The sequence below is a fragment of the Cucurbita pepo genome, chromosome 9, assembly GCF_057944985.1.
Source record: "Cucurbita pepo subsp. pepo isolate OVF chromosome 9, ASM5794498v1, whole genome shotgun sequence".
In the NCBI taxonomy this organism is placed as follows: domain Eukaryota; kingdom Viridiplantae; phylum Streptophyta; class Magnoliopsida; order Cucurbitales; family Cucurbitaceae; genus Cucurbita; species Cucurbita pepo.
The window spans coordinates 13697392-13717362 of record NC_141806.1 but is presented as its reverse complement, the minus strand read 5'-3'; the positions used below and the strand labels follow the sequence as shown (position 1 = coordinate 13717362).

Genomic DNA, 19971 nt, shown 5'->3' with positions numbered 1-19971 from the left:
AGAAACCCATAACCAAAACCTATCGAGATCTAAAAACATATCTCTCCATGGCACCGGTAATAAGCACTATGTGGTTCAAGACTTTAGTGGGTCTATTAATCGAGATCAATCATTTATTCCCATGATTGTGGTGGATATCAAAATTTACTCATGACATAGATCTTGCACAATCCATTATTGGATTGAGACTATGCAACTCTAAAAAGCAAGTCAAATGATTAAAGCTCATGAAGGATTATTACTCAATATTCCAATCCATTTGGTTTCATCTCCCACATCCATATACTTGAAGGATCAACTCAATGTTTAAACAAAATTGAATAGGAAATGTTGGAAGATAGAATCAACCAACAATTGGTTTATAAGACAAATCTTCGAACGTATAGAGCTCCAGGGGTTTCGACCGTTCGACCATTCGACCGATGCCCTCTAAAAGGTGAATGAGTAGGCTAATTACTAAAGAAACGAGATGAAACAATCGAGTAGAAACATATTTTTCCCCCCTAAATTGTTAGTCCCCAAGAATGGGCAGTTTATTGTCTTCAAAACCACCACAAAATCCAGCAAATATGGTAGAAAGAAGCTTGGGAGATGTCATTGAATCTATTTGTTCAAGCTTTCTTCTAATCTCTCAATAGCAGCACCGACGCCACTCTTTGATTCTCCCTTTTGAATTGTACTAGGATAAGCCAGTGCTTCACTACCTTCATTTGCTTTCTCTACAAGCTTTAAATGAAGCCAACCTGTGATCAAAATGTCTCTTTAGCAACAGCCGCCAACGCTTTCTAACAAGCTTACCCACCACTTTTTGTTTCTTTTATTATACTCAAAAAGTTCAAGAATTCAGGGAATTTTCACGTGGAAAAGGATTCCTATAACCAAGCAATAAAACACCACATTCAACATATAACTATTACCAAGAGGGAAGCAAAATGCTGCACCAAGAACAGCTCCCATCGCTACGTTCCTAGCACGCCACTTGAGCGATCCCGGCACTGCAAAGTAAGCCATATAGCAAAATAAGCTCAGGAGAACACGCATTGTTTAAGTAATTTAAACAGCTCTGTTCATATCTTTAAACATTTAAGATGCTCCAAGCTTTGAAGTAAGAATTGATAAAACTAGGATAAGGCATAACTCGATGGAATTAGACCCAAGGAATAGCTGCTGCTTACATATTAGACCAAATGTAGCAGCTGTGGCAGAACCAGCAGCAGCGACATTGAAAACATCATGCACGCCACGCTTCTCGGCTAGCAGATTTTGTAGACCGTAAAATGCAGCTGTAAACATCCCGAGACGCACGCCACCAACTATCGAGCCTCGTGTTACTCTGATAAATCTTTTCTCCATTGCATCTCTGATTAATCTATATTGTTCTCGCTTGTCAGGTGTGCTCCCAAGCTTCAATGTAACTTCTGCATCCTTGCTCTGTCAATTGTCATATTTCTCTCTCAAATTTCATCCAGTTTGAAAATTTTGATTTGAATATATGAGTCATTTCAGAAAGGAGAATTGCAAAGGATACTGCAATATATGAGGAGAAAATGCTTGATAGTATAGGTAACCGTCTAAGTTCACCACTAGCAGATTATATATATATGTATATATATGAGGAGAAAATGCTTGAGAGTATATGTAACCGCCTAAGCTCACCAGTAGCAGATATTGTCCTCTTTGGGTTTTCTTTTATGGGCTTACCCTCAAGATTTTTAAAACGCGTCTACTAGGAAGAGGTTTCCACAACCTTAAATGTTTTGTTTCCCTCTCCAACCGATGTGAGATCTCACAATCCACTCCCTTTAGGGCCCAGCGTCCTCGTTGGCACTCGTTCCTCACTCCAATCGATGTGGGATCTCACAGTCCACCCACTTCGGAGCCCAACATTCTCGTTGGCACTCGTTCCTCTCTCCAATTGATGTGGGATCTCACAATCCACCCCTTTGGGGCCAGCGTCCTTGCTAGCACACCGCTTGGTGTTTGGCTCTGATACCATTTGTAACTGCTAGCAGATATTGTCCTCTTTGGGCTTTCCCTTTCAGGCTTCCCCTCAAGGTTTTTAAAATGCGTCTACTATGGAGTGGTTTCCACACCCTTATAAAGAATGTTTCGTTCCCTTCTCCAACCAATGAGGGATCTTACACTATCTCATCTCACCATTGTATCATTTCATCACAACCTCCAAGCAGCCAGCAGCAAGAAAAACACATAAAAATTTCTGCAAATCCTAAAATACAATTACAATAGAACATTGGGGATTTTTGTCCCCCAAGAAAATTAACTTACCACCGAAGCTGCTGCTTCTTTGCTTCCTCCATAAAACATCCCTGCAAACACTGCAATAGTTGTTGCCGTACCCCAATTCACAGTTCCAGGCAATTTTTTAGTAACCTGCTTAAATGGACAATTGGAACAGACCTTTAGGTATACAGTACATTGATCAAGTGAGCAATCATAAAAGCCGTGTCTAGACCCAGTGAATCATAAACAAACGAAAATTCATTCTAAATCTAACAAAGAATTTGAATTGCCTTGTAAACTCGTATAATCCAAATAATTACAAAGAGAAACCTAATTCAATAACCGAGAGACGCCTTTCAGATGATAAAATTGTGAGAGAGCAAGAAATGTTAGTTCCAAGAGAGAAATTCTTACATTTGAGACGGTTTCTTCGGATTTCTCAGTGGCTTCCATCGTCAAATAGATCTCAAACTATAAACTTAAATCAAATGGTAACGCTACAATACCGACGGCCAGGAAACCATCGATCACCGCGAGAAAATCCTTTCGCCGTCCGTCAATATAAAGAAACAGTACCTCAAGTAAGATTCAGAAGTGAACAGGCTAGCAGAAGGTGGGGATGAACTTTGAACGATGAAGATGAAGAGGCGGAGATGGCTTCAGCTGACTCGCTCTGTTAATCGAAGCGCGCCCTATTTTAGTAATTTTATTTTTAATTAGAAAAAATAAATCGAATTTTTTTAGTAAATTAAATTTTAAAAAATAGATTTTTAATTGAAGTCTCAAATTCATTCCTTATAATAAATAAGTTTTTTTTTTTAATTTTTTTTTAGTTTTTAAATATGACATGATTTTTAAACCGTTTTTAAAATAAAAACATAAAATAAAATAAACTTTTTTTGTAAATTTGATTTTTAATAACTAAATAATTTTTAAGAGAAGCTTTTAAATTCGTAATATCTGGAGTTTAAAAAATATGAATTTAAAAAAAATGAAAATTAAAGTTTTTTGTTGCGATGAATAAACTAGTTCTCCTCAACCATTCTAGACGGGTTAGCTCGGATTGAACCATTTTTGTAAAACCAATTCTCTGGACGGGTTAGCTCGGGTTGAACCTGTAAAACCAATTCTCTGGACGGGTTAGCTCGGGTTGAACCATTTTTGTAAAACCAATTCTCTAGATGGGTTAGCTCAGGTTGAACCATTTTTGTAAAACCAATTCTCTTCAACCATCATAGAAATAAAGTTTTCAGAATGTTTGTGGGTAAGATCGAGTTGAACCATTAACCATTTTTGTAGAACCAATTCTCTTCGACCATCATAGAAATAAAGTTTTTAGAATGTTCGTGGATAAGATCGGGTCAAGCCAATTTTGGATAAATTCTAATCAAATTCATTCCAACTTATCTATAAGATATTAAGGTTGGGTTGACTCCATTGGTTCCAATCAATATCATGTCAAAACTACATTGATCAAACTTGACTATCTACCTCCCAACGTATGATGTTCTACCATTACCATGCAAGGCAAATCGACTACCATGATGTATACACAAGGAATGCACAAACTATATACGGAAAGAAATCAGCAACTCAGTGTTAATTCATAGTGAAACTATTAACAAAATCATGTTCCAACTAAAAAGTGCATTGATTCTTCAATGTTCATTGTTCATCGAAAACTCTGTTTTCAAAAATCTGTCGATGAGATTACAGAAAAAGGAAAAGAAAGCCATCGAGAAACAAACTGAAAACCAAATCATCACCTCAGGAAAAGCAGAAGAAAGAAGAAAAATGATTCAAAGTCGCAAATTCAATCCAAATTCTTCATTATCACACATCTGAATAAAGTTTCCTTAATCATTCTTCAATGTCTCAAGCAAAGTATCGATTCCCCCAAACCAAATCTCTCTTCCTTCAAACTCGATTCTCTCTCACTCCATTTCCATCTCCTTCAACAATGTCCACAACAACTCTAGTCATTCCGCTCTTCCTCTATCTCGTCCTCTCGTCTTTTCTCCTATCCATTTCCACCGCCAACATCCACTCCAACAGTTGCCGATCCTTCTGCGGCAACATCACAATCGACTATCCCTTCGCTCTCCAGTACGGCTGCGGCCATCCTGGCTACCGCGACCTTCTCTACTGCATGAACGACGTTTTAATGTTCCACATCCGATCCGGATCCTACAGAGTTCTAGACATCGGTTACGCTTACGAAGCCCTAACTCTCCACGACCCTCACATGTCGACCTGCGACACAATCGTCCTCGGCCGCCGCGGCAACGGCTTCGACATAGAGGAATGGCGTTCGCCGTACCTGAATCCGACGGCCGATAACGCCTTCCTCCTCATCGGTTGCTCCGCCCAATCGCCACTCTTCCAGGGGTTCCCGAACAAGCACCTAGTCTGTAGAAACGTTTCCGGACTGGGCTGTGAGGAGTATTATGACTGTCCGGCTTGGGGTATATTGGGCCACAGACGACCGGGCCGAAATTATGGGCCCGGCCCACCAGAGTGCTGTGCGGTTCCTTTTGGGTCCATTAAGGCCATAAATCTCACTAAGCTTCAGTGTGAAGGCTATAGCAGTGCTTATAATCTGGCCCCGTTGAGGCTTAATGGGCCTGATCAATGGGCCTATGGGATACGTGTGAAATATTCGGTCCAAGCAAACGAAGACTTTTGCCGCGCGTGCCAAGCCACTGGCGGCACGTGTGGGTTTGGTACGGATGGTGTTAGACAGCTGTGCATGTGTGGTAGTTCGAATTCTTCCTCCACTTGTGATTTTGGTAAGTCAGGGGCAATTTCGTAATATATATACATTTTTCGTGTTTAATAAATTTTAAAATTTTTAATTTTATATTTAATAAATTCTTTAAAATGTTCTTTTTTAAATTAATTGATCAATTATATTAAATTTAAATTTTATAACTACGGGTAAAACTGTAAATTATAATTCTCCTCGAGGAACATGATTCCTTCGAGTGTTCTTTGTAAAATTAAATGAAAATGTCTTAAATTTTGCACCTAAAGCAAAGTTTTTTTCTTGTTCCTGTTTCGTTTTTGAACCACCTTAATTCAACGAGTAACCAAAATATTTTAATTATATTAAATTATATTTATGTTGCATAATTCGTGTAATTTGCAGTTATGACCTCATTATCGACATCGATGACATCATGGACACTTATCAAAGCTATATTAGCAGGTAAATATATGGTTAAATATATATATATATATATGATGATGATAATTTGTATAATGATGATTTATTTGTAAATATGATTGTAGGAAGCTTGATGGTGATGTTTAGTAGCTGCTCCAAGGAAATTGGAATTAGTTCATAAATTTTGAGCAATTTTATAGATTTAATGCATTAGGAGTAGAATATCATAAGCTTTTGTATAAGCTTTTGTATTGTTTTTGTTGCGAAAACTTGTGTACATGTGTATACTAACATTTTTTTAAACGGAATTTAACAAAGGATGTAAAATGATACAGTTATAAATTCAAAGTTTTAATTAGATATGTTTATTTAACCTGCGGGAACCCACCTTTGGGAATCCCGTTCCTAGGAATCTCGCTTAAACATGGGAACATGAAGGGAGTGGAGAAAGATTTCTCCTTGTTAGCTACACAACGCCGGGGACGGGAATTACATTCTCCATCTCCGATCCCGACCCTATCTCACACATAAAGGGTCCCGACCCTATTACACTTTCATACCCTTTTTTAAAGTACAATGGACAATCTTTCAACACTGACTAAAACATGAACATTTATACCTGTTTTTGAAATTAAATCTTGAAGACACCAACAAACATTTGCTTCATTGCTACATAGTGAAGCAGTGAAGCAAAGTTCACAGCTGAGCAGAGTCATTGGCGATGGCACCAGCAGCAGCAAGAAGTGGCATCAGCTGACCACTGCTGTGCTTATTTGTAACCGCTGCAATGACACAAATGGAGATAGAAGATGAGCAAAATTTGGGAGAAGCAGCCACAAGGTAGCCAATTATGCTATGAAGTCAGCAGGTGTTACCATCGCAACCACCGATGTGTTTTCCTCCGATAAACACGTTAGGCACCGAGGTTTGACCCGTCCACTCTGCTAAAGCTGATTGAATTGCATCTCCATCACCTTCATATGGATGAATTCATCAATATACTGTTTGAAGAACAGTCACAGGCAGCTCAAAGAACTTGTTTTGAGGTAATTATACAACACAATCATCAATATTCAATCGGTACTGATCGAGATTTTAGCAACACGAGAATTAGGCAAACACACATCTCGTTTCAACAGAGAAACATTCAATTTGACATCTTCATGTTTTGTTCTGTGAAATGATTCATCTAAAATCTGACCTCAACATTGATTATTGTAAGATCCTACATCGATGAGAGAGAGGGACTAGTGCTAGCGAGAACACTGGGCTCCAAAAGGGGGTGGATTGTGAAATTCCACATTGATTGGAGAGAGAAACGACATCATAGACAGGAGAACGAGTGTCAGCAAAGACGCTGGGCCCAGAGGAAAGTGGATTGTGAGATCTCACATTGATTGGAGAGGGGAACGACATCGATTGGAGAGGGAAACGATTGCCAGCGAGGACGCTGGGCCTCGAAGGGGGGTGGATTGTGAGTACCACATTGATCGGAGAGTGGAACGAGTGCTAGCGAGGACGCTGGCCCCGAAGGGGGGTGGATTATGAGGTTCCACATCAGTTGGAGAGCATAACGAAGAACAAAACATTCTTTATAAGGGTGTAAAAACCTCTCTCTAGCAAATGCGTTTTAAAACCTTGAGGGGAAGCCCGAAAGGAAAATCCAAACAGGACAATATCTCTTACAATTATTTTACTCAAACCAATGAACAAACAGGGTGCTGACTTCAAGCAACATGAACTCAAAACACCATAAAAGGATCAACTATTCATGGAAAATGAAGTTGAAGTGTATTACTAGCAATTAACTCTCCTTTTAAATTTTCAGTCTCATCAGTCAACAATGAGTTCATAAGTCACAATCAGTTATGCAGTCACTACAGAAGAAACAGAAGGAAAATAGCATCATTCTATCTCAATTTTCAGCTAATTCAAGATAAACAAGATCATGTCATGATCAAAGAACGCCCTAGAACAAACATTTATAGATGAAAAAGCATGGAAAATTATAGCAGAATCTCAGACGCAAATTATTCTTACTTTTTTGGTCCAATTCAATGACCTTATGACTAGCTCCAAGCTGTGTGAGCAACTCCTTGACTCTCGAGCAATACCCACAGTAAGTCTTGCTGCCATGCGAAACAGAGATTTATTGAATCATAACAAGAACAAACTTCCAAAACTTCCAAAACAACTCTTCAATCTTCACTTATCGATAACAATCGAGCCAATTTTCTTAACAATAAGAGTTAACCATTGAACATTTTGCACGTAATTGATTATCACAGGATCGAACATAGTGATAAAAAGTAAATGGAGGCGAGAATCAATAAGAAATTCATACGAGGAAGATCAAATCAAAACCTAGAAGGAGCGAGGGGAGCGTTGAAAAATTATTGAAAGAACCTGAAAACAACAACGGGATTAGAGGAGATTATCTTCTTGGCCTCGTTAAGCGACTGATTCTGCTCTTCTTTACTGAATTTGTTTGAGCTGAACCACGACCCCATGACCTCGCTGAATCTGATCAAACGCGAGAGGTTGAAGAAATGGGTATGATTTTGGAAGTAGAGATGAACAATAAGAACAAAAGAAACCGTACTAATATATTCTCTTGGAATTTTCTTATATCAATGTCAATGGCTCCGAAGGCATAAGATTCCCAGTTTTATTGAGTAAAAACTTTAAATATAGAGAATAAAAGGACTAAATTAAAAACTATATTGCTACCATCTTAATTGTTTAATTGTTGAACTCCGTTCTAGTTGATAACTTCTATTTATCGATGACGTTGATCTTTAAGAATAAATGTGTGAGATCTCACATCGGTTGGAAATGAGAGCGAAATATATCTTATAAGGGTGTGAAAACTTCTCCCTAGCAGACGTGTATTAAAACCGTGAGACTGATGACGATACATAACAGATCTAAGCGGATAATATCTACTATCGATGAGCTTGGGTTGTTACAAATGGTATCAGAGCCAATTACCGAACTTGCGAGACACTGATTGAAGTAGGGTTAGTCCCTCTCCATAGTAGACACGTTGGGCTTGAGTTGTTACAAGTGGTATCAGAGCCACTCACTAGACAGTGTGAGGTACTGGTTGGAGTACGGTTAGATCCTCTCCATAGGCTTGGGCTATTCCAAATGGTATAAGAGCTAGTCACCCGACAGTGCGAGATACTAATTGGAGTATGGCTAGACCCTCTCCATAGGCTTGGGTTGTTACAAATGATATTAAAGTCAGTCACCGAACAGTGCGAGACACTAGTTGGAATAGGACTGGACCCTCTCCATAGGTTTGGGTTGTTACAAATGATATCAAAGTCAGTCACCGGACAGTGCGAGACACTAGTTGAAATAGGACTGGACCCTCTCCATAGGTTTGGGTTGTTACAAATGATATCAAAGTCAGTCACCGGACAGTGCGAGACACTGGAATATGACTGGACCCTCTCCATAGGTTTGGGTTATTACAAATGATATCAAAGTCAGTCACCGGACGGTGCGAGACACTAGTTGGAATAGGACTGGACCCTCTGGGTTGTTACAAATGATATCAAAGTCAGTCACCGGACGGTGCGAGACACTAGTTGGAATAGGACTGGACCCTCTGGGTTGTTACAAATGATATCAAAGTCAGTCACCGGACAGTGCGAGACACTAGTTCGAGTAGGCTAGACCCTCTCCATAGGTTTGGGTTGTTACAAATGATATTAGAGTCAGTCACCTAACCGTACGAGGCACAAGTTGAAGTAGGGCTAGACCCTCTCCATAGGTTAGGGTTGTTACAAATGATATCAAAGTCAGTCACCAAACATTGCGAGGCACTAGTTGGAGTAGGGCTAGACCCTCTCCATAAGCTTGGGCTATTACAGATGATATCAGAGCCAGTCACCAGACAGTGCAAGACACTAGTTGGAGTAGGGCTAGACTCTCTCCATAGGCTTGGGCTATTACAAATGGTATCAGAGTCAGTCACCGGACAGTGCGAGACACTAGTTGGAGTAGGGCTAGACCCTCTCCAAAGGCTTGGGCTGTTACAGATGATATCAGAGTCAATCATCGAACAGTGCGAGACACTTGTTGAAGTAGGGCTAGATCCTCACCATTGTAGACACGTTTTAAAATCGTGAAACTGACGGCAATACGTAACGGGCCAAAGCGGATAATGATTAGATAACAGTGAATGAATGATTAAATAACAGTGAGAACAGTCTGAAACTCTTATACACAAAACAAGATGGGATTACACCTTAAAACCCCAAATGATGAACTAACAATGGATGAACTTTCATAAGATCATACCAAAACATTTATGTTATTGTCTCACTTGGATGAAAAAATGGTTTCAAACTCTCTGTACAACCCTCCTCCTCCTCCTCCTCTGGATTTAGACCTGAAATCAGATGAACTTATGGAGGAGCTTCTGCTACTCCTGCTCCTACTCCTCCGCCCCCAAAGGCCACTCCATTGAGTACCACTTCCAGAAGGATCAGTTGATGTCCCACCTTGCTCTTTAGTGAAGCTAGCCTTAGCCAGCTTCCGAAGCTGTTTCAGCCACGGTTTCTCGTTACTCGAGCTCCGACTGCTAGACTTGTTCCTATCAGTTGAATTATCGACGGTTTCGGAGTCTCCGCTAAGCGTCACTGCGAAAACACTCTCCAAGTTCTTAGTGAATCTCTGTGGGAAGAATAGGAGTAGGAATCCAATACAAGCCACTTTGAGTCCTGTGAAGAATGAGTGCCCAACAAAGTCAAGCTGCTTAGCTTGTTTGAACAATGCATACCATTCATTGATGAGTTGTGGACAGTAGCCTATAAGGAACAGCACCAGCATGGTTATTCCAAGTTTCTTTTGATCACTGATCGAGAAGTCTCGGTCTAAGAGAACGGCACAAATAGCGAAAAACCCGACTTCACAAGCGATCGAAACGATCTCGACCAACTGAACTTTTTTCTTGATAAATGGCTTCTTAAGAACAAGGAAAAAGAGCTGAAATGATGAGATGCATAATAAGGTAATAATTGGAGTTCTAGAAGAGATTGTTTCCTTGTAAGCACCAGCCATGACTCCAAGAGTGACTCGTTTGATCGATTCGAGGAGCGTGTAGTATATTCGAAGGATACCGAATAGCTTTTGGATGAATGGTGCTTCTGCGTCTTCTGTTTCGTCGTCGGAGTCGATTATACGATCGCCACGTTTGTTGGGATTCGCCATGGAAATCTGAGAGAGCATATACTTTGGAGGACCTCTCAGATCTTCAAACATTGGCCCAAAAATGATAAGGTAAATAGAGCTTGGCTGGTTCTTCCATGTCCATTGACTTCTCTTGCCAGGACCAAGAGTTACACGAACAAGTTCTTGATACCAATGAAATTTCTGACCTTCTTGATGAACTTCTTTGTACTGAAGTAGCTTCCCGAACGTGATTCCGACCGACAGAAACAACAGTAAGGCGAGTAAAAGAAGCGATAGAACGCCGAGCAGCAAAACTCCTACTATTAGTCCTGCTAGAGCTCCACCTAGAACAGCCATAATAGAGATCAAAACAAGTTAGAATCCTTTGTTGAGGATTGTTCGAAAGGAGTCCCACATTGACTAATTTAAAGGACGATCATAGATTTATAAGTAACGAACACTATCTCCATTGGTATGAGGCCTTTTGGGGAAGCCCAAAGCAAAGCCATGAGAGCTTATGCTCAAAGTGGATAATATTATACCATTGTGGAGAGTTGTGGGTCCTAACATGGTACCAGAGCCATGTCAATAGAATCCTCAAGTGTCGAACAAAGAAATTACTAGCCTCGAAAGTGTAGTCAAAAGTGACTCATGTGTTGAACAAAGGGTGTACTTTGTTCGAGACTACATAGACCTCAGGGGAGGCTCTATGGTATACTTTGTTCGAGGGGAGGATGGTTGAGAATTGTTAGGAGGGAGTCGTCCCACATTGACTAATTTAGGGAATGATCGTGGGTTTATAAGATCCATTGGTATGAGGCCTTTTGAGAAAATCAAAGCAAAGTCACGAGAGCTTATGTTCAATGTGGACAATATCATATTATCGTGGAGGTTCGTGATTCTTAACATCCTTTAGAAATGCACTTTGTCCGTAAGTATATAAAGCAAATACGGTTGCTAAAGCAAAGAAACGTTCAAAAGTTACCTCTAAATAGCGCGCCCGAGGCCATCGACATGGAAGGTAGAGCAACAAATGTAAGGAATAGCTCAAATCTAGGGAAGGTAAGTGCTCCATAGTTGCCCTGTGTGTTGTATATTTTCTTTCGACATTTCATAATGAATAGGAAAAGTGCATGGAGGAATATCAAACTTCCAGCAAAAGTTCCCAACCAGAACATGCATCTATAAAAATCTTGCCACCTGCTCGTGGAAAACCGACACGGTCATTTGTAAGGAAAAGGAAACTCTATTGAGTTCGTAGACAAGAAACAAAAAAGAAGATATATTTAGAGATAGAGACACCATATGTACCGGCCCAAGCCCACCCCTAGCAGATATTGTCTGCTTCGGCCCGTTACATATCGCCATCAGCCTCACGGTTTTTAAAACGCGTCTACTAGGGAGAGGTTTCCACACCCTTATAAGAAATGTTTCGTTCCCCTCTCTAACCGATGTGGGATCTCATAATCCACCTTCCTTGGGGGCTCAGCGTCCTCACTGGCACACCGCTCGGTGTCATGCTCTGATACCATTTGTAACCACCTAAGCCCACCGCTAGTAGATATTGTCCGCTTTGGTCCGTTACGTATCGCCATCAGCCTCATGGTTTTTAAAACGCATTTGCTAGGGAGAGGTTTCCACCCTTATATGGAATGCTTCGTTCCCCTCTTTAATCGACGTGGAAACTCACAATCCACCCTCCTCGGGGCCCAGCGTCCTCGTTGGCACACCACTCGGTGTCTGGCTCTTATACAATTTGTAATATCCCAAACCCACCACTAGCAGATATTGTCTTCTTCGGCCCGTTACGTATCGCCATGAGCCTCACAGTTTTTAGAATGTGTCTACTAGGGAGAGGTTTCCACACCTTTATAAGAAATGCTTCGTTCCCCTCTCTAACCAATGTGGGATCTCACAATCCACCCTCCTTGAGGGCCCAACATCCTTGTTGGCACACCGTTCGGTGTCTGGCTCTAATACCATTTATAACAGCCCAAGCCCACCGCTAGCAGATATTGTCCACTTAAGCCCATTACATATCACCGTCAACCTCATGGTTTTTAAAACGCATCTACTAAGGAGAGGTTTCTACACCCTTATAAGGAATGCTTCGTTCTCCTCTCTAACCGATGCGGGATCTCATATACCGTCTTTCTTCATTTTAACAAACATTTTTAGCTTGGAATTTGACATTAGACAATGCAAACAATAGAGAACTTTACTCTTTGAGGGCCATCTTTTAATGAAATGTAAAGAACCACTTTTTGATAACAAAAAAGCAAATACTTACTGACTGTAACTTCCTGCTCCAAAAACATCATCAGCTTGGGGTATGATATTTTGGCTCTGTAAATAAAGATCAATGGTAAATAAAATGTTAATCTTTCACTGGCATTGGAGCAGTACAAGATAAGTAACTCCTTCGTACCTCGAAAAACGATCTGTATTCCATTGGAGTAAGGGGCAATCCATATAACTGATCAGCCATAGTAAAGTTATTGCCTGGAACCTTGTTTTGAAGGACTTTTGAATCAGAAGTTTTGGCTAGATAAGGATTCGATCCAGTAACCGGGCTATAGCCACTTAAGTCGGGACGCTCGTGTTCATCCTCCCACGGAACTTTAAGATAAGGAATACTCCATTGCAAACCATTAGCAAATTCATAGTACTCAACAGGCAATGTAACTGGCAGCCATATAGATAGCGCGAAAATTTGAACGTGACAAGCAATTCTCTGCACGTAAGAGAGGCTGCTTAGAGCGGTCGATTTTCGATATGTATAAGCATGTTCATGTTTGTAACTCAAGAACATGGTATTCAAAGTGGTAAAGTAAGATAACTTACAAAAATATTTCTTGTAGGATTGTATGTCAGGTAGGACGATGATCTAACGAGTACTCCTTCGGATTGAAGGCTAGCTGTTGATAGAGTGAGTAGTCCTGCTGTGAGGGATGTTGCTGCAAACGAAGCGATTACAAAGATCGAAACAACCCGAGATATCGTCGGGAGAGAATCTGCATATTTTGTTTACAACACATCTAATAGGTAACAATTGATATGTATATGAATGTTAGGAAAAGAGATTTATCAGTGAATGCTTACAATGCCACACTTGTAGAATATTTGATGCTACATTATGATTTCCAGCAACATCGACGGTTACGTTTTCGGGGACGCTGACAAATACAACTTCATCCTCGGCTCGTACTTCAACGGAGTAGACACTCCTGCCCGTCTTGCTAAAGCTGGACGTAGAACGAGTATGTAAGGAGAAATGGAAGCAAGGACAATATGGTTTCATGAAGAACTTAATATACACTAACTTGCCTCTGCAAACGACCACCACGAATCGATACACAGGACGAGTTGAAATCGAATACGGGCTTCATGAAGTTCACAGTGACCAAAAATAATTTTTCTTTCGTCCTCATAGGAGTAGTTGTATTGAGCATCACAGTTGGTCTAAGAGAATCTGAAATTCACAGTTTGTATTAGCCCAGTGCTACCAGATATTGTCATTTTTTAGTTTTCCCTTCAAGGGCTTCCCCTCAAGGTTTTAAAACGTGTCTGGGAGAGGTTTTCACACCCTTATAAGGAATGTTTCGTTTCCCTCTCCAACCGATGTGGGATCTCACAATCCACCCTCTTAGGGGCCCTACGTCCTCACTGGCATATCACTTGGTGTCTAGCTCTGATACTATTTTTAACAGTCCAAGCCCACCGCTAACAAATATTGTCCTCTTTGGGATTTCCCTTCAAGGGCTCCCCCACAAGGTCTTAAAACGCGTCTGCGAGGGAGAGATTGTTGAGGATTGTTGGGAGAGAGACCCACATTGGCTAATTTAGGGAATGATGGGTTTATAAGTAAGGAATACATCTCCATTGGTATGAGGCATTTTGGGGAAGCCCAAAGCAAAGCCTTGAAAGCTTATGCTCAAAGTGGACAATATCATACCATTGTGGAGAGTCGTGATTCCTAACAGAGATTTCCACACTCTTATAAGGAGTGCTTCGTTCCCCTATCCAATTGTGAGGCTAATGGCTATACGTAACGAGCCAAAACGGTTATATCTGCTAGCGGTGGGCTTGAGCTGTTACAAATGGTATCAGAGCTAGACACCAGGCGGTGTGCCAGCGGGGACACTGGACCCTCAAGGGAGGTGGATTGTGAGAACCCACATCGGTTGGAGGGAGGAACGAAGCATTCCTTATAAGAGTGTGGAAACCTCGCGTTTTAAAACCGTGAGACTGACGACTATACGTAACGGGCCAAAACGGACAATATCTACTCGTGATTGGTGAAGTAAAAAGTTCGGCTGATAACTTCCTTAGCTAAAAGCATAGTTTACCATAAAGGAAAGTAACTGGAGGAAGTGGTGCAACAGGATTTCCTTGTCTGCTCACTACAGAGCTGGGCTTGAGACTCACAGTGATTATAGCAATTTCAGAAACATTTGAAACCTGGAATAAGGATTGCATATCAGATCAAACATACACAGATGAACATTTACAATGAACAAAACCACTGACCATGAAGCTGAATCTTCGATTTCCGAGGCTCCTTCCGCTCATCGGAAGAAGCGTGCCTTCGCTTACTTCAAGAGAATTCAAAACTTCCATAGATGAATTAAGAACTGGTTCTGAAAAGTATAGATACACCTTTAAGTTATCATGTTTGTTTGTTGCTTGTACCAATCTGGTGTCATTGTTGAGCTCGAGTAGCCTTTCGGGAACACGAGTTTTCAGGTTGGCGAGTAGTTTTCTTCTGTCTGTCATTCAAAATTTCGTGTTACAATTGCCAAAAGAATTCAAAAAATGGGACATAATGATGTCAATAAGCTTACCAAAGTGCACATAAGATATTGAATTTTCTGTTCTTGTGAATAGATTTCCTGCTCTATCAGTACAGAAGTTCTTATCCATTGCTAATATAACTCTTCCATATTGAGTGGTTGATAGCAAGGACACAGAGAGTGAGTATTTGAGGTTGGGCTGAAGAACTTTGAAAGATGATGGTATAACATGCCCTTCACCATACACAAGTAGCTGCAATAAACAGTTTTTTGTATTAGATTTTGGTTTTTTTCCTGCCAGAAACTAGACAATATGCATAGAACATTTTTACTTTTAGATATCTTTGCTTCAATATTCTGTAGTTTTGTATGATTCGTGGAACTGGTTTGAGGACGTATAGAAAAGAATCAAGATGAAGAATGTGAGAACCCACATCGGTTGGGGAGGAGAACGAAGCATTTTTTGTAAGGGTGTGGAAACTTCTCCCTAGTAGATGCATTTTAAAAAATCTGAAAGGGAAAGCTCAAAGAGGACAATATCTGCTAGCAGTAGACTTCGGCTGTTACAAATGGTATCAGAGCCAGACATTGGGCGATGTGCTAGCAAAGAGGTTGAACCTCGAAGGGGGGGGGGGGGGGTGGACACTAGGCAATGTGCCAGCAAGAACGCTGGGCCCTGAAGAGGGGTGGATTGGAGGGCCCACATCGATTAGAGAGGGGAAAGAGTGCCAGTGAGAACACTGGGCTCTGAAGGGAGTTGGATTGTGAGATCCTACATCGGTTGGGGAGGAGAACGAAGCATGCTTTATAAGGGTGTGAAAACCTCTCCCTAGTAGACGCGTCTTAAAAAGCCTGAAAAGGAAAGGTCAAATAGGACAATATTTGCTATTGGTGGGTTTGGGCTGTTACTAATGGTATCAGAACCAGACATTGAGCGACGTGCCAACGAGGAGGCTAAACCTCGAAGGGAGGTGGACACCAAGCAGTGTGCCAGCGAGGACGTTGGGCCCTGAAGAGGGGGTGGATTGTGGAATCCCATATTGATTAGAGAGAGGAACGAGTGTCATCGAGGATGCTGGGTCCCGAAGGGAGTGGATTGTGAGATCCCACATCGGCTGAGGAGGAGAACGAAGCATTCTTTATAAGGGTGTGAAAACCTCTCCCTAGTAGACGCGTTTTAAAAAGCCCGAATGGGAAAGCTCAAAGAGGACAATATCAACTAAGTTTGGACTGTTACAAACAAACTTCTCAACAATATCATTAAGCGTTACGAAAATGTAAGCAGCCACCTACTCACGTTGCAGGCTTCGACAGATGAACATCCGAAACCTCCACCCCTACTACAAGGTTCGGAGAAAGAAATATTTACAGAAACATTTAACGCGTTCGTGAACATCGTCGAGGCCATAATAGAGGCTGTGGGGGGAACTGTATCTGCAAAATAATGGATACTAAAGAAATTAGCAAAGTTCTTAGGGGAAAACTAACAGTTCTTGTTTCAGTTCATGTAATATACAAAATCAAGAGAGATTTTGACCAAGTTCAATCATCTTATGTGAAGCTATGAAGCTGATGATCCAAATACTGTATTGACTAAGAACAACAATGAAGGTTCTTATAGTTCTTACCAACAGTCCAGTTGTAGCTAGAACAGCTAACTCCCTTGGAAAAATTAGTGAAGACCTTGAATTTGTGCACTCCATCCTCCAATTCAGAGTAGAAAATGTTTCCTTCATTACAGCCTAAAGGGTGGCTGTTATCAAGCTGCAGGAGAGTAGAGATACACTTGAGTTAATTATCAGTTACAAAACTACACTGGGAAGTGAAGATAAACATGAGGAGACACATAAAATCTAGACAAGAATGTTCTGTCTTGATGTTCTGAGTAATGTAGTAGCTAATTCTCAGCAAATGGGAGTCAAATTCTAAAAGTGTAACGGCCCAAGCCCGTTTACGTATTTCCGTCAGCTTCACGGTTTTAAAATGCGTCTACTAGAGTGAGGTTTCCATACCCTTATAAGGAATGCTTCATTCTCTTTTCCAACTGAGGTGGGATCTCACAATGCTCTGATACCATTTGTAATAGCCCAAGCCCACCGCTAGCGGATATTGTCCTCTTTGGACTTTCCGTTTCGAGCTTCCCCTCAAGGTTTTTAAAACACGTCTACTATGGAAAGGTATTCACACCCTTATAAGGAATTCTCCAACCAATGTGGGATCTCACAATGCTCTGATACCATTCATAATAGCTCAAGCCCACCACTAGCAGATATTCTTCTCCTTGGGCTTTCCCTTTCGGGCTTCTCCTCAAGGTTTTTAAAACGCGTTTACGAGGGAGAGGGTTCCACACCCTTATAAGGAATGCTTCATTTCGCTCTTCAACCGATGTGGGATCTTACAATGCTCTGATACCATTTGTAACAGCTCAAGCCCACCGCTAGCAGATATTGTCCTCTTTGAACTTTCCCTTTCGGACTTCCCCTCAAGGTTTTTAAAACATGTCTACTAGGGAGAGGTTTCCATACCCTTATAAGGAATGCTTCGTTCCCCTCTCCAACCGATGTGGGATCTCACAATGCTCTGATACCATTTGTAACAATCCAACCCCACCGCGCTAGCAGATACTGTTCTCTTTGGACTTTCCCTTTCGGGCTTTCTCTCAAGATTTTTAAAACGCGTCTACTAGGGAGAGGTTTCCACACTCTTATAAAGAACGCTTCGTTCCCCTCTCCAACCGACATGGAATCTCACAGAAAGTTCCGATCTTATTCTCAAGCAGCTATAGTCTTCAATAATTTCATTCAAGAGGCCATCAAAAGTAAAGAAATCAACAGACAAAGAGGCTTAAACATCCATGATCTTACCAAATCAGCCAACTAAAGTGGAGAATTATATAGCACAAGAAGAAAAGAAAGACACACAGAGAGATAGCAAACAAGCAAACAAGCCAGTTCAATGAACTGATAGAGTTGAAGGTACCGAACAACTGATGTCGCAGTCCTTGCACTTATCACCGTGGCCGTTCACTAAAATTTCAAACACAAATGTGGCTGACTTTATGCGAGAGAAAGCATTAGGAGCCTCCAAGAACTTCACAGTGACCTCAGAACCATGGCAGCGAGCTCCAAAGCACAAAACAGAAAAAACCCAACAAATACAGAACAAAAGTGGAACTTTGAGCTGACCCATTTCAGAAAAGTACGATGTTTACTGTCTGAGACGTGCTGCCATGAATCAAGGATGACATTTGGAGTTATGACTAAAAAGATTGAGCTTTCAGAGAATTGCATGCAGCCTACAAGATAAGCATTCTCACAGACTAATTGAGAGAAAGACAGAGCTTTTTAATGAAAAATGGACAGAAACCAAGACAGTGAAAGAAGCAGCCTAAATGGTCGTGCAGGAGCTCAAGTAATTCGAAGCTATAAAAGATTATAAAACAGTTCAAACATTAAAAAAAGAGTGTTCTTTTCATTATTAATCAATATACTTGCCAATCTTTTGACCGTGGAAAGAGCCAAAAAAAAGAAATCCAACAAAACAAGACTAGTTAATGGTTAAATGATCAAAAGAACAAGTACATATCTAACTATGTAGGCTATCGCTAGACCAAGACATCTGCGAGGTCCCACGTCGGTTGGAGAGGAACGAACTATTTCTTATAAGGGTGTGGAAACCTCTCCCTAGTAGACACATTCGAAAACCGTGAGGCTGATGACGATACGTAATGGGTTTGAGCTATTACAAATGGTATCAGAGCCAGACACCATGCGGTGTGCTAATGAGGACGCTGGGCCCCCAAGATGGGTGGATTGTGAGATCCCACATCGGTTGGAGACGGGAACAAAACATTCATCATAAAGGTGTAGAAACATCTCCTTGATAGACACATTTATGAAGCTAATGACGATACATAACGGGCCAAAGTATGGACTTTATTTCAAAGTTGTAGGCTAGTTTCAAGTTCTAAACTAATATGGAAGTGTTGTACTACCACTTCTCATAACACATTCGTTTGAATTTTGAAAGGATCGTTGGAGATCTTTCTAGGTTCCCCTTCATTTATTGCCAGACCCCTTTTGAAACAAACGGCAAATTTGCGGTCTCTGACCCATTTAGAACTGCTAGCAGCGACATGACATCGCCATTAATAGCTAAATAGGAAACACAAGCATTTAATAAGCAGAGAGAGAGAGTTTCAAGTTGTGTCGTTTGTTTTGGGCCCATTTTTCAGGCACATGAAAACCCTTGTCGTCTTGATGAACTTACAGTTTGGCTGGCAATTTGCAATGGCCTGCGTTTGAAACCAAAGGACAGCCTGTGTTTTATTATCTTCTACTACTGTCTCGAAGCACGGCCTCTGATTCATTATCTCTTAAGTGTATCAGTTTGGCTGGCCTGTGGATGGATAGATAGGCTTAGAAGATGGAAGCACAGCCTCATGTGTCTATTGTTTGCATCAGGCTGATAGAAAGCGACAAAAAAGATAAGAATGTTGACATTAGAGGAGTAGACAAGATGTGGGTATGAGAATTTTGGGATGTATGTTGAAAAAAATCTAACCTTTTTCTGAAAAGAAAGTAGTTA

General features: G+C 40.9%; 4 protein-coding genes across 6 annotated transcripts; 1 reads left to right on the top strand and 3 right to left on the bottom strand.

The window, feature by feature from the left end:
* Nucleotides 1–215: 215 nt before the first annotated feature.
* Nucleotides 216–2922, bottom strand: LOC111802663 (Mitochondrial import inner membrane translocase subunit Tim17/Tim22/Tim23 family protein). Its single transcript, XM_023687104.2, has 5 exons — nucleotides 2656–2922; nucleotides 2287–2391; nucleotides 1176–1431; nucleotides 918–995; nucleotides 216–743 (listed from the first exon to the last, which is right to left on the bottom strand). Exons 1-5 carry the CDS (start codon nucleotides 2692–2694, stop codon nucleotides 604–606), a joined length of 618 nt encoding a protein of 205 aa, XP_023542872.2. The 5' UTR covers nucleotides 2695–2922; the 3' UTR covers nucleotides 216–603.
* A 1188-nt stretch (nucleotides 2923–4110) lies between these two features.
* On the top strand, nucleotides 4111–6043 carry LOC111802420 (uncharacterized). Its single transcript, XM_023686771.2, has 3 exons — nucleotides 4111–5030; nucleotides 5390–5449; nucleotides 5533–6043. Exons 1-3 carry the CDS (start codon nucleotides 4112–4114, stop codon nucleotides 5586–5588), a joined length of 1035 nt encoding a protein of 344 aa, XP_023542539.2. The 5' UTR covers nucleotide 4111; the 3' UTR covers nucleotides 5589–6043.
* Nucleotides 5728–8046, bottom strand: GRXC1 (Thioredoxin superfamily protein). Its single transcript, XM_023686772.2, has 4 exons — nucleotides 7814–8046; nucleotides 7448–7536; nucleotides 6283–6381; nucleotides 5728–6189 (listed from the first exon to the last, which is right to left on the bottom strand). The coding sequence occupies exons 1-4, from the start codon at nucleotides 7915–7917 to the stop codon at nucleotides 6104–6106; spliced, it is 378 nt and encodes a 125-aa protein (XP_023542540.1). The 5' UTR covers nucleotides 7918–8046; the 3' UTR covers nucleotides 5728–6103.
* Nucleotides 8047–9593: 1547 nt separating this feature from the next.
* LOC111801476 (uncharacterized) lies at nucleotides 9594–18804 on the bottom strand. 3 transcript variants are annotated; one of them, XM_023685486.2, is made up of 13 exons: nucleotides 18364–18804; nucleotides 17013–17148; nucleotides 16682–16818; nucleotides 15436–15637; nucleotides 15122–15360; nucleotides 14941–15052; nucleotides 13919–14063; nucleotides 13694–13836; nucleotides 13436–13605; nucleotides 13020–13325; nucleotides 12882–12937; nucleotides 11577–11791; nucleotides 9594–10935 (listed from the first exon to the last, which is right to left on the bottom strand). In XM_023685486.2, exons 1-13 carry the CDS (start codon nucleotides 18571–18573, stop codon nucleotides 9740–9742), a joined length of 3267 nt encoding a protein of 1088 aa, XP_023541254.2. In that variant the 5' UTR covers nucleotides 18574–18804; the 3' UTR covers nucleotides 9594–9739. The 3 variants fall into 3 exon arrangements, with proteins under 3 accessions (XP_023541254.2, XP_023541255.2, XP_086983369.1); XM_023685487.2 differs by lacking the exons at nucleotides 17013–17148; nucleotides 18364–18804 and having other exon boundaries at nucleotides 16678–16818; XM_087127243.1 differs by lacking the exons at nucleotides 17013–17148; nucleotides 18364–18804 and having other exon boundaries at nucleotides 16674–16806.
* Nucleotides 18805–19971: the final 1167 nt, after the last annotated feature.

Bases quoted from the DNA above. Each gene is read 5' to 3' on its own strand.
- LOC111802663 (XM_023687104.2), bottom strand. From the start codon at position 2,694: ATGGAAGCCACTGAGAAATCCGAAGAAACCGTCTCAAAT. The intron at 2,392-2,655 runs GTAAGAATTTCT...CCATTTAAGCAG, and splicing joins CCGAAGAAACCGTCTCAAAT to GTTACTAAAAAATTGCCTGG. The intron at 1,432-2,286 runs GTAAGTTAATTT...GACAATTGACAG, and splicing joins AAGAAGCAGCAGCTTCGGTG to AGCAAGGATGCAGAAGTTAC.
- LOC111802420 (XM_023686771.2), top strand. From the start codon at position 4,112: ATGTCTCAAGCAAAGTATCGATTCCCCCAAACCAAATCTCTCTTCCTT. The intron at 5,031-5,389 runs GTAAGTCAGGGG...TGTAATTTGCAG, and splicing joins TTCCTCCACTTGTGATTTTG to TTATGACCTCATTATCGACA. The intron at 5,450-5,532 runs GTAAATATATGG...ATATGATTGTAG, and splicing joins TATCAAAGCTATATTAGCAG to GAAGCTTGATGGTGATGTTT.
- GRXC1 (XM_023686772.2), bottom strand. From the start codon at position 7,917: ATGGGGTCGTGGTTCAGCTCAAACAAATTCAGTAAAGAAGAGCAGAAT. The intron at 6,382-7,447 runs GTAAGAATAATT...ATCCATATGAAG, and splicing joins CATTGAATTGGACCAAAAAA to GTGATGGAGATGCAATTCAA. The intron at 6,190-6,282 runs GTAACACCTGCT...GTGTCATTGCAG, and splicing joins ACACATCGGTGGTTGCGATG to CGGTTACAAATAAGCACAGC.
- LOC111801476 (XM_023685486.2), bottom strand. From the start codon at position 18,573: ATGGGTCAGCTCAAAGTTCCACTTTTGTTCTGTATTTGTTGGGTTTTT. The intron at 17,149-18,363 runs GTACCTTCAACT...ACTCTCCTGCAG, and splicing joins ACTGCGACATCAGTTGTTCG to CTTGATAACAGCCACCCTTT. The intron at 13,326-13,435 runs GTAAGTTATCTT...TCTTACGTGCAG, and splicing joins ATCCTACAAGAAATATTTTT to AGAATTGCTTGTCACGTTCA.